This window comes from Herpailurus yagouaroundi, unplaced genomic scaffold (genome assembly GCF_014898765.1).
Source record: "Herpailurus yagouaroundi ecotype Mexico unplaced genomic scaffold, PumYag 140, whole genome shotgun sequence".
NCBI classification, from domain to species: Eukaryota; Metazoa; Chordata; class Mammalia; order Carnivora; family Felidae; genus Herpailurus; species Herpailurus yagouaroundi.
Genome location: NW_024412395.1, coordinates 58,134,688 through 58,151,645, shown reverse-complemented (window position 1 = coordinate 58,151,645; position 16,958 = coordinate 58,134,688). Strand labels below are relative to the sequence as shown.

The 16,958-nt window shown below is 35.4% G+C and overlaps 1 protein-coding gene across 1 annotated transcript in view; it reads right to left on the bottom strand.

Annotated features, from left to right (window-relative positions):
* AGPS (alkylglycerone phosphate synthase) overlaps positions 1-16,958 on the bottom strand; it is a 145,334-nt gene that overhangs the window by 61,041 nt on the left and 67,335 nt on the right. Inside the window, exons 9-10 of the mRNA XM_040475477.1 lie at positions 8,963-9,088; positions 5,648-5,756 (exon numbers count right to left, since the gene is read on the bottom strand). Of these exons, the coding sequence (XP_040331411.1) occupies positions 5,648-5,756; positions 8,963-9,088 (235 nt within the window). The remainder of the gene's footprint in view (positions 1-5,647; positions 5,757-8,962; positions 9,089-16,958) is intronic.

Here is a 16,958-nt window from a genome sequence, read left to right as displayed (position 1 = left end):
TCACCCACCCTCCCCTCCCTCCCACCCCCCATCAGCCCTCAGTTTGTTCTCAGTTTTTTTTTTTAACGTTTATTTATTTTTGAGACAGAGAGAGAGAGAGAGCATGAACAGGGGAGGGTCTGAGAGAGGGAGACACAGAATCTGAAACAGGCTCCAGGCTCTGAGCTGTCAGCACAGAGCCCGACGCGGGGCTCGAACTCATGGACCGCGAAATCATGACCTGAGCCGAAGTTGGCCGCTTAACCGACTGAGCCACCCAGGCGCCCCTGTTCTCAGTTTTTAAGAGTTTCTTATGCTTTGGCTCTCTCCCACTCTAACCTCTCTCTCTCTCTTTTTTTTTCCCTTCCCCTCCCCCATGGGTTCCTGTTAAGTTTCTCAGGACCCACATAAGAGTGAAAACATATGGTATCTGTCTTTCTCTGTATGGCTTGAAATAAAACCTTCAATACTACTAGGAGACAAAAAACACTTTGACCTTCACATTACCTGTGAAGTAGAAATAAAGCGAAAAAATTCCAAAAGACCTTCTACGGCCTTCTACTTGCTGCAAGTTTGTAAGGGTAGAAAATAATGGGAGGCTTAAAAGATTTTATAAGAAAGGGAAGAGGGTATCCGAGGACCTGAAGAAAGCATAGATAGAATCACAGAAAGCAAAAGTGCAACAATAATGACAAAATGCTATACAGGCCCTGGCTGTGGAGAGGGGATTGAAAATGGGAGGAACCAGAAATGGCAGCCTTAGAGAAGCAAGGGGAGCATGATATTCAGAGAAGTGTGGTATTCCTTGGAGAAAAGGTAATGAAGGGAAAGTATAATAGAAAAAATTAAAGATCCTAAAGAAATAAGAGAGAAAGAAGACGTGCCATCATGCCTTCTCCCACCAACAATACCACCATCCAAAAACAAGTAGCACAAAAGAGAGGAAGAGTGACAGAAAAGGACATTTCCAAACTAGGAACCCTTTCTAAGTAATAAATAGCAACAGAAAAAAAGCACACCAAATCCACAAAAACTACTGCAGTAAGTCAGAAAATATAAATAAAAGCTTTTCTGCTAATAAAAAGTCTCTCCCCTAAACCAACCACGATCCTGAAGAAAAAAAAAATGTCAAACAACATTTCAAACTGAATTAAGTATTGTCAAGCAAGCATTTGGGGATATTAAAAACAATACTTGAATCAGAAATACAACATTAAAGTGGCGCCTACATGGCTCAGTCAGTTAAGTATCCAACTCTTGATTTCGGCTCAGGACTTGATCTAAAGTTCATGAGATCAAGCCCCATGTTGGGCTCTGCATTGAGGATGCAGAGCCTGTTTGAGATTCTCTCTCTCCCTGTCTCTGTCCCTCCCCTGCTCGTGCACATGCATGCTCTCTCTCTCAAAATAATATACTTAAAAAAACACAAACACTAAAAACATAAATGGACAAAAAGCAAGAAGCAATGAAACAAGAGATGACCGATCTCAGGGAAGAAATAGAATAGCAGCAACAACAGCAACAAAACATATAAAAAATGAAGGCTAAGTTATAAGATATTCAAAGGAGAACAAAGAATAGATTCAAATGAAAACTTAATAAAGGGCATTGAAGAAAAGCAAGAAAATAACCAATAGAAAGAAAATGAAATAAAAAGTTGAAAAAAAAGGTCAGAGAAATAGGGGCTGAAATAGAACTTATAGCCCTAAAGAAGAAAAATCAAAACACTGGGAGAAAACCCCTAATCATTGACACTATAATATAAAAAAAAACCTTTCCAAAATAGAAGAAGACCTAAATATAAACACAGAAAGGGTCCAATGGGTACCACGCGAAACAACCTAGGACAATCAACTCTGATCTATAAAAGTAGTAAACTTCAATAATAAAGAAAAAAATCCTCAGGACACCCAGGAAAAAAAAAAAAAAAAAAAAAAGGAAAGAAGCTACAAGGCAAAAGAGCTAGCATTAGATTTCTTTAAAACAACATATAAAACCAGGCAACACTGGAGCAGCATTTTTAAGAAACAAGGAAAGAAAGTGCAACCCATGGATGTTATATCCACCCAAGCTGTCCTGCTGGTATCCAGGTCAGAGGAAAACAGTTTAAAACATTCTAGAACTCACGAGATACACAATGTGCCCTTCTGGAGGAATCTAGTAAAGGGTTAGCTTTATTTAACCAAAAGGTGACTAGTAAAATTACATAAAAGGACTGATAGTAAGCATTTTACTTATTTCAACACAGAGCAAAGGCTAAAACAAGGGTGCGTCATGGGTTAAAAAATACAAATGTACTTTTAACCATTTTCCAAATAAAAGAGCAAGCTATTTGAAGTTACTAGTAAATTCCATACACCAGAAAAAAAATGCAAAGCACTTCAGATGCTTTGACTATTTATTATAATTTTCATTATATTGATCACATTCTAGCATCTAAAATGGGAAGAAGCTGCTTGTTGAAAAAAATCATTATGAAAAATTCGTAACTCAAAACAAGACAAAAACGTTAAATTTAACATGGTTAGTCACATGTACAACTTAGTAGGATGAGGAAAATACATTTTTGAACGATAATACTTTCAAGGCTGTCATCACATGATTTAACCGTAGCAAGAAAAAATGTTTCTAAAGCTTGAGGAAAAACTTATGACACGCTTAAGGCAGCAGGTTATTATTTAGATAGTTCAAAATAGTAGATGAAAATACATATTATAAAAGAATATGAACTTGTGATGAGCACGGGGTGATACAAAGAAGTGTTGAATCACTATATTGTACACCTGAAACTAATGTTATACTGTATGTTAACTAACTGGAATTTAAATAAAAAGATTAAAAAGATAAAATTCAAAAATAAATAAATAAATAAAACTTAAAAAAAATGATTTCGCATAAATTTACTTTCCCAATCATGCTGTCTCCTGGCCTATATTAAGATGACTCTATATCCACATACAAACAGAGATGGAGATTAGGGACTATAAACACATTGGAAAGATCACTGATGCCAAAGTAATACACAGCAATAACAATAGTAATAAATTTAACTTACTAAATGCTTATAGACTGCTTATCATAATCTCATTTAATCCTCACAAAAAGCTTATGAAGATGGATTCTTTTATTATCCCCATTTTATAGCTGAGGACACTAGCATAAAGAATTACCTAACTGACACAAAGTCAACGAAATGTAAGTGGTGGAACCAGGACTGAAATCCAGATCTGAAAGATTTCATGTTATGCTTTTAGATCAGTGTGGCATTTTACATGTATATTTATAATAAGATCTCATTTAAATACAGTAATTTACCCTAGCATATATGTTTAATAAATCATATTTTTTTTTTTCAACGTTTATTTATTTTTGGGACAGAGAGAGACAGAGCATGAACGGGCGAGGGGCAGAGAGAGAGAGGGAGACACAGAATCGGAAACAGGCTCCAGGCTCTGAGCCATCAGCCCAGGGCCCGACGCGGGGCTCGAACTCACAGACCGTGAGATCGTGACCTGGTTGAAGTCGGACGCTTAACCGACTGTGCCACCCAGGCGCCCCTAATAAATCATATTTCTTATCTTACTTTATTATTAGTTTACCTTCCTTAAATTCATATGATAATTTACTATTGAGAGAGGTAGTCCAGTCTTTTAGATCCAGTTTAAACTATTTTAAAAGGCATGAAAGACCAAATTATCTCTCCAGCCACCCTATAATCCTTACCACTCTACCCCTAGACCTGCTGCCTACTCCACCCTACAGTTGGATCTTATGTTCCAGTTATATTGAAAAATTCACAGCTTCACAAGGCAGACATAGCTTGTTCTCACTTTTAAGTCTGCCATGCAGTTCTCTCTGTAGGCAACTCCCTCCCCACCTTATTCCCCCAACTCCTTATCAACCTTCAAGGACCGCTTTAGGTAAGGCCCCTCTGGAGAAGTCTTCTTAAGCATCCATCAATGCAAACTTTGTCTATATTTCTCCTATATTTACTTCTATCACACAATTTATCATACTGTATAATAAAGGTCAATTATTACCTGTGTCCTTTAGTGTGCCAGCATAATACCTAGCAACCAAAATTTTTAAAATACTAAGTGATGGAAGAAAAACAAAATGTTTGATATGGTTACCTGAAAAGATAATATATATGTATAAAGTTGACTCCAATTGCATCAACAGTATAATTAATAACAATCACTTTTGGTGCCTGGATGGCTCAGTCGGTTAAGATCATAACCATGATCTCATGGTTCGTGGGATAGAGTCCTGCATCGGGCTCTGTGCTGTCAGCGCTTGGGATTCTCTCTCTCCCTCTTTCTCTGTCCCTCCCTGCTCACTCTAGCTCACTCTCTCTCAAAAATAAAATTAAACAAAAAAATTATACAAAATATATTTTTAAAAATACCTATCAGTTTTAATACCTATTTGTTATTCAATTTGACACCTGATAGCAAAAAGTTACATATTTTAGTTAAATTTTAGATGTGTTAGTATGAAAAGTTATAGAATATTTATCAAAGAATTATATTATTTTAAGAGAATTTAACATTTTTTATTAAAAACGTAGTTCTATTGTTTCATAGAAGAGTATACTTATCAGAAAAGGAATGAGAGTAAACTGTTGAGACATCTTGACAAAGGTTTATCATTGATTATTATGAAAAAATATCTAAGCTGTACCACTGGTCATCAAATCAATGGTGACCTCTACCATGTCACTGAGACAGTTTAATTTTTTCCCTCCTTGATATTACTATCAAAAGATGAAATTTATGCCCTTTCACCTTAGTTTATTATAATTGCTCTCGTATCCATGAATAAGCTAAATGTTTTGAAAGTCTATCTCTTTTTTAGCTTGTACCACCTTCTAAATTAGTAATGAGTTCTTCCATTAATTTAGAAATACTAGTTTTATCTTATTTCTCTGAATTTAAGGGATATCCCTCTCTACCATTCTACAAATTGAAAAATAAAGACTATGTTCATCTTATCCATAAAATTCACCACATAACAGTTAGTTTGCAATATAGAAGGAAGGTTAGTTTCTTCCTGATCAGTACAGGAATGAAGTGTTTTGTATAAGATAAAGAACTACATTCTAGTTCACCCAGCATTAAGTAACCAAGCAAAGAATACTAGTTAAGTAGTAAAAAAAAAACAAACAAAAAAAAACAAGTTTTAAAAGATATGTAAATCAACAGAATTTTAAATTCCACTTCTTCAAAGAATCAAATAGCAAGTAACAAAAGATACAACTACAGAAAGACAAGATACTAACACAATACTTTCTCAGTCCCTTCCCTCCTGATAATTCAGACAAGAATAGAGAATAATATAAAATTTTAAAGCAAACATTTTAAATCTTAACAGCTACTCTTCCTAAAATCATGGACTGAAACGTCTAAAATAAAAACAAAATACCAAAAAGACTAAGTTATCTCTAAAACTATAAACAACCAAAATGTAAAAGGATGTTTAATAAGATGTTCTCATAATAAAAACTACTATGAAGTACTAAATTAAAGTAATAAAACTAAAAAAAAAAATCACCTTTAAATACATAAAACATGCCTTTCTTTCAAAGATCTTATATCACAATATCACAGATTTTCACAAAACTAGTCACTAACCTCTATTTTTTCATAATAAATTTAGTTATATTTACCTTCAGATCCCATGATGAAGTGATGGATATCAGGGCCTGTTGACATACGAGGTCCTTGACAGCTTTTTTCTATTATACCTCTAGGTGTTACCATTTTTATATGAACCACCTGTTTAATACAATGCACGATATAAATTCTACATATTTGTCAGTGAATGGTGTGTGTGTGTATACACACGTCCATATATATTTAAAAAAAACTCTACTTTTAAAAACATTGGATTAAGTGATAAATGATGACACCCTTCAGAATTCTAGTACCTTCTAATAATTCTTAGACTAAAAATAAGTTTTATATAACTTTAAAAGGGGGGGAAATCATTCTAGTAATATTAATGGTTTGGGTATATTCATCATCTTAAAAAATGAAAAGCACTTTTTTTTTTTTAATTTAAAAAAAAATTTTTTTTTTAACGTTTATTTATTTTTGAGACAGAGACAGAGCATGAACAGGGGAGGGGCAGAGAGAGAGGGAGACACAGAATCGGAAACAGGCTCCAGGCTCTAAGCCGTCAGCACAGAGCCCAACGCGGGGCTCTAACTCACGGACCGTGAGATCATGACCTGAGCCGAAGTCGAACGGTTAACCGACCAAGCCACCCAGGCGCCCCGAAAAGCACTTTTCTTTAAACCAAATTTAGTTTGGTTTAAAGAACTAAAGGATGAAAAAAAATAAGCAATGGTCATATTTTAACAGGTTCATTCCTTCACTTGTTTAACAATATTTATGAAGCACTATTATTCACATCAAGCACTGATCCAGATGCTTAGAATTCTAAGAAAAAATTTATTCTTGCCTTATTCCCACCCACAACTTATTTGCTTTGCCCACTTAGTAGAAAAGAGTGAAAAGAATGAAATATTAATTATGATCAGGTAAAAAATGGGATGAAGAGGGAGATGATGTGATTGAATTAAAGAGAAGAAAAGAGGGGTGCTTGGGTGGCACAGTCAGATAACCATCTGACTTCGGCTCAGGTCATGATCTCACAGTTCATGAGTTCAAGCCCTGCATGGGGCTCTGTGAGGACAGCTCAGAGTCTGGAGCCTGCTTCAGAATCTGTGTCTCACCCTTCTCTGCCCCTCCCCCACTCATGCTCTGTCTCTCTCTCTCTCTCTCTCTCTCTCTCTCCCCCTCTCAAAAATAAACATTTAAAAAAAAAAAAAAGAGTAGAAAAGAGATATGTGTGTAGTATAGGTCTCACACCACTAAAGAAGTAAGCATATTGAAGGGTCACTCAAAAATAGTTCCTGAGAGATCCAAATCAGGAAATGGTTAAGTGAAAATCCAACACATTTTTGCAATGCCTTTTTGACAGATAAACAAAAATAGTCTATTTATTACTTAAGGAACTGAGCAGAGGACATCAATAATTCACAAAACAAAAACTAAAAATCACCAATAAGCACACTTTAAAAGTTTACGTTCAGAAGCAGTTAAATAAGTAAAAAATTAAAAGACAAAAATATAAATAAAAGGTCCAGTAAAATAAAGATTCTCATAATGCTAGTGGGAATGCTGATTAACAATTTCTATGAAGCAACTTGGCTATAAAGACCCAAAGACACAAAAACATAAACATCTTGATGCAACAAATCAAGCTCTAGGAACCTGGCCAAAGAAAGGGATTAAAAAGATGTATACTAAAGAAATTACTAAAAAGGATACTTTCCCCTTTATATTCTACAATTTTAAAATCAAGAATAGGGGCGCCTGGGTGGCGCAGTCGGTTAAGCGTCCGACTTCAGCCAGGTCACGATCTCGCGGTCCGTGAGTTCGAGCCCCGCGTCGGCCTCTGGGCTGATGGCTCAGAGCCTGGAGCCTGTTTCCCATTCTGTGTCTCCTTCTCTCTCTGCCCCTCCCCCGTTCATGCTCTGTCTCTCTCTGTCCCAAAAATAAATAAACGTTGAAAAAAAAAATTAAAAAAAAAAAAAAATCAAGAATAATTTAAACATTCATTAATAGGGAGTTACTTTAATAAACTATGAATTATTGGTAAAAGAATTATATGCATTCTAAAAATGATGTGTACATCTATGTTCATTTATAAGTTAATATGCTGATAACAGTTTAAAGACTAGATCAAACACAGCATCATTCTTTTTTATTTTAAAAGCTAGGTATACACATGCAAATAAGCACATTAGGATATGTGCTTATAATTTGTGATCTTAAGGATTTTCAAAAAAAGGATTAAAATAAATTACATGCTTTAGCAGTACTAAATGTTTGCTTAACTATGATAAAGTTTTTAACAATCCAATAGCAAAAGGATTAAATTCTCTCCTCTGAAATTGAATTTGCTAAAAAAAAATAGTGATTTCTAAAATATCCTCAATTAAAAAAAAATAAGGTAGTGCAAACATTTTAAGTGTTTATAATACACACTTAAAATAATTCTGTGCAGGGGCGCCTGGGTGGCGCAGTCGGTTAAGCGTCCGACTTCAGCCAGGTCACAATCTCGCGGTCCGTGAGTTCGAGCCCCACGTCAGGCTCTGGGCTGATGGCTCAGAGCCTGGAGCCTGTTTCCGATTCTGTGTCTCCCTCTCTCTCTGCCCCTCCCCCGTTCATGCTGTGTCTCTCTCTGTCCCAAAAATAAAAAAAATAAAAACGTTGAAAAAATAAATAAATAAAATAAAAAATAAAATAATTCTGTGCAGTGAATGTCATTCTACTTTACAGAAAAGGAAACTGAAATTTAGAAAGGTGATCCAATTTGCACAAGATCATACAACTACTCACTGGGAAAGCTACAGATGGAACAAATGATACCTAATCCCTAGCCAGGATGCCCATAGTTAAATTATTATCGCACTAATTCCAAGACCACTGGTACCAGATGAGCTAAAATAAAATGGGGTGCACATAAACCATTATTGGTGATACTGCCACCTACTAGGACATTTTCAATCAGGCTCTTTAATTGTATACGGAAAACAATTTTTAACAAAATTAAGTATAAACTCTCTTAAGGCACAAAAAGAGTAGCAGTGATGAGATCACCTAAATAGACTAAAACCTTGGTAGCTGAAGACTGAGGCTCCATGAGGCTTATAAAATAATATTTATACATTTTACAACTGATACTATGAAGCATCTACAAAGCTTAAATATCAGTCACTTGAAAAGGAGCACTCGTAAATAATGACCACATTTATCTTTTAACTGCCTCCATTATACATAGTCAACTTTACAATAATCAAAAAGGGTATACTTTTGGTAGGGCTCTACCATCCAACTCTAAAAAAAAGGCTTTAATCACTTTATAATAATAGACTAATCAATTATTACATAATAACCAGAAAAAAATTTACCAGGTCCTCAATATTGCCATAGATATTCTTTTTCATGCCCGATGCCCGAGTAGATACCCATCCTCCCACAGTGCTGAATTCCAGGGAATCCGGTTCATGACCTGTACAATAACCACTTTCTTTAAGCTGAAAAACAAAAAAAATGTAATATTTTACTAGTGAAAATGATCCCATTTAACACAGCACTCAACATATTAACTCTTCACACTTTAAAATGTCTACTTGTCACTGGTATTTGGACTCATTAAAACCTATATAGAAAAAGAAATACTTTTGTCATGCTCATCCAAAACAATTTTTAAGCTTTGCCTAGTGGAAAACCTTACAAAACTGAAAAATGTGGAGCAAAAGACAATTCCACAGGTTTGCTAGCCAATCTTCTTCATTAGATCCTTTTATTTTAAAATACCAACTACTCTCCCTACTTTGTTTTTAACCACAAAGACACAACTTAAGTACTTATGGAGACCAGATAATGCTTAAATAACTGCCAACTTCACCTAAACACTTTCAATAAATAAAGCACTTAATCTCCTGATCTCCCTACCCTAATATAATATGCAGCAGGCCTGCACAAAATCTAAGCAAATTGCCTGTACTTAATTCTCTCAAGGAGTCATGTGTTTTAATGTACAGCCATCTGGCTAGGTTTCCTGTATGTAATACCATCATTTATTTGTGATGCAGATCATGCATTCCTGTACATTAAATAGTCACTTGTTTCTCATTTTTCTATATTAGCTTGGCTTTGCCATCTGCACAGCACCTGAAGTTGAATGGATGCCCTTTACTGCAACACCACCAAAGCCATTCCACTGAAATCATTTTAAAGACTCAGCCATCTCATGTCAAATGGTACAGACACCACCATCTGCACATCCACTGTCTACTGCACTCAAGCCCATCAATCTGTATTGACCGTTTTGATAGTCATCCAGTTAAGCAACTGCTTCTATTTTTCAAGTAAGCCATGCAGAGATGTAGAATATGTCAGCTATGTTCGTATCTGTTAAGTATGGTGTAAAAGTTGTGATCTAATGTGAGAGAACCTGGTAAGTTGCAAATTATTTATCTTTTCTAATTGTTTTGCTAGGAAAAAAAGATTTACAAAGACATCAACTGTTAATAGATTATTTTCACTAAATATTCAAAATGTTTATTTAATTTTAAGAGGTTATTAACTACTCATAAATAAGGAGCTTACATACATGAATGAACAATTTTAAAATGAAGATTATCAGACTGTTATTTTATATTTCTTTCTAGTTCCCAATCTATATTTGTACTATTTACTCTCAAAAAAAAAAAAAAAAAAAAAAAGACCACTATTACTCAATTTTTCTGAAATTAGAAGAAAAAGAAAAAACATTCATAGAGTGCCAGAAGCCGAGCTATCCAACCAGCCTGACGGCAGGGCCCGGGTGTGGACGGATCGGGACTGCAGGGCGGCCCACCGACAGTGAAGCTTCTTGTACTCCTGCTTTTATGTAATTTGGCCTTAATAAAAGTACCTGGGGAATTGTCTGTTGGGAAACTGCCCTCGACAGGCCCCCTGGGGAAAGAACCATTGGGGAAGGAAATAAGGTTCCGCAAGGAAACTGTGCGGCCCTACATCTAGCCCTTGCCACCCCCTATAAAGACTCCTCTACCTAAAGGAAGGATACATTTCCCATACATTTCCCAGCCAAGGAAGGAATAAATGGATTTAAAAGCCCCACTCCGGCAACTAAGGAGTGAATCTGTGGGCACAAGATACTCCAACCCCTAGGCCCACTTGGCCCCCAGGAGGCATTCCAGGTGATGAGTGAACCTAGTCGGTTAAAGTACAGAATGGTTCATTAGTTCCTAGGTGCATTGTCTCTCTGAGAATGCATAAGGTGTGGGTTCCTAACGCCCTCTTGGCCTCCTCCTCACACTCGGACCTAGGTGAACACTTCTTCCTCAAACCACAAGTGGTTCAGGAAAACAACTAAGAGGTCATGTCCTGTAACTGTTCCACTTGAGGTGTTGAGAGATAGATGACCTTTCATGAAAACAGCAAAGCAAATGCTCTATAGATTATAGATAAACATAGATACATAATGAAAATAATGTAAGAAATTAATCAGTAAGCAAAGGGCAGGAGGGAATGTTATGAGAAAATAACCACGTTATTCCTTAAAGGGTGATTACACATAGGAACATTTTTAGAATTAGATAATGCTAGAAAACATAGATGGCGCATGCTACAAGGAAATTGCTAACAAATATAATGCCACGTTTGCCACAATAAAGTGGCCTGCTTTCATAAACAACACACTGCTGTTGTCTGTGTCCACTTTTATTTTTGTTTTGTTTTATTTTCACTTTTTCGCCAACGCCGTTCATCCTTCGGGAACCTGCTGGAGCTGGACTCCAGCAATAGAGCCCTTAGATGCCCTAAGCACTAAACAGGGAGTTTTCACATATTCTCATGACAAAATCTCCATGTTACCTACACCAAAGCAAATTAAATCTATACTGCCTCTGTAAGTACATCAATATTAGATGTAATAATATGCCTCTTATGTCTGGTAGGCTAGTTCATTACCTTCTCCAATTATAAAGTCATGTAAAGCTATGAAATGAGGATACAAGAAAGAAAGAAAGAAAGAAAGAAAGAAAGAAAGAAAGAAAGAAAGAAAGAAAGAAAGGAAGGGAGGGAGGGAGGGAGAAAAAAGACTGTCTCTATGCTCAGGGAGCTCTACCCAGCACACCATTTTAAATCTACTTCTTTAAAACCTAACAACCTGCCTACTAGGTAAGTGAATAAGTGAATGGTTAAGAAGCTGAATTTGAAACTTGTCATTTATTATTATGCTTCCCAGAAAATTTGCATGCTACACTACACTAATAAGAAACAATTTTTGGCATATAGTTAAGTGCTTAATTAATGGTATCTCTGATCATATACATTCAGCCACTTCTTTTAAAAGTCTGTGCCTTTGCTATGTCTTTGTTAATGCCATTAGCTGCTAAGAAAAATCTGAAGAAAGATTTACAGATTTAACTCATACAGTTAACCAAATATCCCTTTTAAACAAAATCACCTCTCCTCTCCATCTGTATGCCATAAAAAGGAATAAGAATATTATCTTATTTCTGTACCCCATTCAATATTAAGACAACAAATATTTACTGACTCCTTATGCTCTAAGCCTCAGAAATATTACTAAGAGCAAATCCTAGATTGTAGAGCTTGTTATTATACAAAGAAGGGACTGAAGTTAACAAGAAACATAATTAAATTAAGACAGAACAATTAGAAGTGTAATGAAAAAACTAAAAGTACAGCAGGGACATCTGCCTCTACCCAAGTTGAAGCAAAAAGGAACTAGATTTACCCTCTCACATGAAAAAAACAAAAACCCCAAACAAAAGTCTTTAAACACTGGACATGAGGTAACAAAGGACTGCTTATGAGAAAGCAAATAAAGGAAACGAACACTATGACTGTCCCTGGCTTAACTCCCGGCTGCAATGCAGAGAAAGGGAATCCAGGCACAACTCTGGAAAACACTGTGAGGTGAGGAGATGGGAGCTTGGAGTTGTGGAAAACCAAAGCATTAGAACTCACAAGACAAAGTACCAAAGAGAAGAGAGCAGCACAGAGAGAGAACCCTGGAGACTGGCAGATGGTCCCCCTCAAGTAGTCAGCAGAGCAATGAAAAGCACATACAAGTGAGGAAACTACCCAGGACCCGAGGAAAAAATAATCCAAACTGATTACAGAAAAGTACCAGGACTCATACAGGGCCAGAAACCTGTTCCCACCAGCCTGACTTGGAATACTTTTCCTTCACAGAACATGAGGTAGAACACCCAGGATGGTCATTCCTCACTAATGAGGAATGATTAGTCTCAGATTGAGCACTTCTCTGAATCCACCTAAAAGATCATAGAAGCAATAACTAAAGGATCAAACTATTTCCAAATAACTACATCCCAGAAAAAAGCTAAAAAATACTTTTTATAGAATTGAAAAATATCTAAGACCTAGTAAGATAATATTCATGATGTCTGGTACTTAATAAAAAAATTACTAAGCATACAAAGAAGCAGGAAAACACAACCTATAATGAGGAAAATAATCATTATGAGGTGAATAATCAAAACCAACCTAGAACTAACAGAGACGTTATAATTAGCTGACCAGGACATCAGATTAGTTATTTAACTGTATTCCATATGTTCAAAGAGTCGACACAGAAAACACAGAAAGACCCAAATTAAACATCTAAAAAAAGTAAAAAATACAATGTTGGAGATAAAAAAAAAAAAATACACTTGATGGGGTTAAGAGTAAAATATACTCAGCAACTAAAAGATTAGTGAACTCTAAGACATAGCAAAAGAAACTAAAGAAAAAACTGAAAAGAGCAGCAGTGAGCTGTGGAACTTCAAACAGCCTAATGCATGAGTAAACAGTCCCTAAAGGTCAGGTAAGGGAGGGAGGGACAGATATTTGAAGAAATAATAGCCAAAAATTTTCCAAATGTGATGAAAACTATAAACCAAAAAATAAAGGAAGCTCAACAAATCTTCAATGTAAGAAACACACAAAAAACTACACCAAGTCCATCACAATCAAAATATTCAAACCAGAAATAAGAAAATCTTAAAAGCAACCAGAGGAAAAAAACACAGAATGTACATATGAACAAAGATAAGGGTAACATCTAATTTCTTGTCAGAAACAGTAAAGTGAGACAAGAGCAAAGCAACATCTTTATATTACTGAAGGAAAAACACTGTCAACTTACAATTCTACACTCAGTTAAAATATCTTTGAAAACACAGGTGGTGACCTCGAACTAATAAGCAATTAAAGCAAGATTACAGGATACATGATTTATACACAATATTCAATTGCTTTCCTATATACCAACAAGGAACAAGTGGAATTTAAAATTTAAAACATAATACCATTTATATTAGAGCCCCCAAAATGAAATACTTAGGTATAAATCTAACAGATGTGTACAAGATCTATGATGAAAATTCTGATGAATAAAATCAAAGGTTTAAATAAATGAAGAGATATTTCATATTCATGGAAGATTCAACATTATCAAGATGTAAGTTCTTCCCAAATTGATCTATAGATTCAGTGTAACAATCCCAACCAAAATCCCAAGTTATTTATAGATATTGACAAACTAATCCTAAAGTCTATATAGAAAGGCAAAAAAGCCCAGAATAGCCAACACAATTTGAAGGAGAACTAAGAGCCAGGAAGTAGACTGACACTGCCCAACTTCAAGAGTTACTACAAAACTAAGGAATCAAAACAATGTGGTTTTGGGGAAAGAACCAAAAAATAGATCAATGGAACAGAACAGAGAGCCCAGAGATATACTTAACTGATCTTAGATAAAAGAGCAAAGACAAGGGGTGTCTGGGTGGCTCAATCAGTTGAGCGTCCAACTTCAGCTCAGGTCATGATCTCACAGTTCATGAGTTCAAGCCCCGCATTGGGCTCTGTGCTGACAGCTCAGAGCCTGGAGCCTGCTTCAGATTCTGTGTGTCTCTCTCTCTGCCCCTCCTCTGCTTCATGCTCTCTCCCTCTCTCAAAAATAAATAAAAACATTTAAAAAATTTTTTTAATAAAAAAAAGAGCAAAGGAATACAATGGAACAAAATAGCCTTTCAATAAATATTGCTAAAACAACTAAACATCCACATGCAAAAAAAGAAATGAATCTAAAAACATCCATTACAAAAATGAATTCAAGTGGATCATAGATCTAAATGTAAAATGCAAAATTATAAAACTCCTAAAAGATAACAAAGAAGAAAAGTGCAATGAACTTGGATACGATGTTTAGATACAACACCAAAGACACAATCCGTGAAAGAAATAACTGATAAGCTAGACTTCATTAAAATTAAAAATGTCTGCTCTGCAAAAATAATATAAGGAAATTATAAGACAAACCACAAGCTTGGAAAAAAAAATTGCCGAAGATAAAAATAATAAACCCACCTGATAGAAGATGGTTATCTCAAATAATACAAAGAACTCTTAAAACTCAACAATAAGAAAACAATCCAATTTAAAAATGGGCCAAAGATCTTAACAGACCTCACCAAAGATAGCAAATAAGCCATAAGAAAAGATGCTTCACATCATATATCATCAGGGAAACAAAAATTAAAACAACAAGATATCACCTAAGTGAACGGCCAAAATCCAGAACACTGACAACACTAAATGCTGATGAGGACATGGAGCAACAGGAACTCTCATATAATGGTGGTGGGAATGCAAAATGGCACAGAGCCTCTATGGAAGACTATCTGGTGGTTTCTTACAAAACTAAACATACTCTTACCATCCAGAAATTCTCCACTTTGGTATTTACTCAAAGGAGTTGAAAACTTATGTCCACATAAAAACCTGCACACTAATGTTTATAGCAGCTTATTCACAAATTGCCAAAACTTGGAAGCAACCAAGATGTCCTTCAGTAGGTAAATAGATAAATAAGCTATGGTAAATCCAGACAACGGAAATTATTCAGTGCTAAAAAGAAATGAGCTATCAAGCCATGAAAAGACATGAAGGAACCTTAAATGAATTATTACTAAATTAAGGCAGCCAATCTAAAAAGGCTACATACTCTATGATTCCACCTATAAGACATTCTGGAAAAAGCAAAACTATGAAGATAATAGAAAGGTCAGAAGTTGCCAGGAGTAGGAGGGAGAGAGATGAGTTGAGGATTTTTAGGGTAGTGAAAATATTCTATATAATATTATAATGTTGGATACTTATGTCATTGTATATTTGTCCAAACCTATAGAATATAGAACACAAAAGTGAACCCTAAGATAAACTATGAGCTTTGGGTAATTATGGTGTGCCAACATAGGTTCATCCTTGGTAAAACAAACAAACAAAAAACCCCACCATTCTGGTGAATGATGTTGATAAAGGGGAAGGCTATGTTACGGGTGGGGACAGGGTACATATGGAAACCTCTGTACTTTCTTCTCAATTTTGTTGTCAACCTAAAACTTCTCTAAAAAACCATAAAGTGTTAAAAAAATGAAATGAAGATTTTTAGCAAACAAAAGTAGAAAGAATTCATGAACAGCAGACTCACACTAAAAATATTTAAAAGAAATCCTTCAAATTTAAGAAAGAAAACAGAGGAACAAAGAAAAACAGAAATGAACCAAAAAACAGATTCTTAACTATAGAGAACAAACTAATGGTTACCAGAGGAGAGGTTGGTGAGGGAATGGGTGAAACAGGTAAAGAGTATTGAGAGTACTCTTATCATGATGAGCACTGATTAATGTACAGAACTGCTGAATCACTGTATTGCATCTCTGAAACTAATATAACACTGCATATTAACTATACTGGAATTAAAACAAACTTAAAACAATAAAAATAGAGGGGCACCTGGGTGTCTCAATCAGTTTATGTCCGACTTTGGCTCAGGTCATGATCTCGTGGTCTGTGGCTTCAAGCCCCGCGTTGGGCTCTGTGCTGACAGTTCAGAGCCTGGAGACTGCTTCAGATCCTGTGTTTCCCTCTCTCTCTACTCCTCCTCCCCACCCCCCCAAATAAATAAACATTAAAAAAATAAAAATAATAAATAATAAAAGAAGGGAGCGCTTGGCTGGCTTAGTCAGTAGAGCATGCAACTCTTGATCTCAGGGTCATAAGCTTAAGACCCATATTGCATGTAGAGCTTACTTAAAGATAAATACAATGCTGTCAAAAAAATAATAAAAGAAGTCCTTCAAGCAGAAGGAAAATAACATCAAATGGAATTAAAAACATTGGAAAGGGTAACTAGATGGATAAATATATAAGATATTTTCTTTTGTTATTTAAATATCTTTAAAAGAAGATAATTGATTATTTCAACAAAAGTAGTAATAATATATTGTATGGCACAAAAACAGACACATAAACCAATGGAATAGAATAGAAACCCCAGAACTAGACCCACAAACGTAT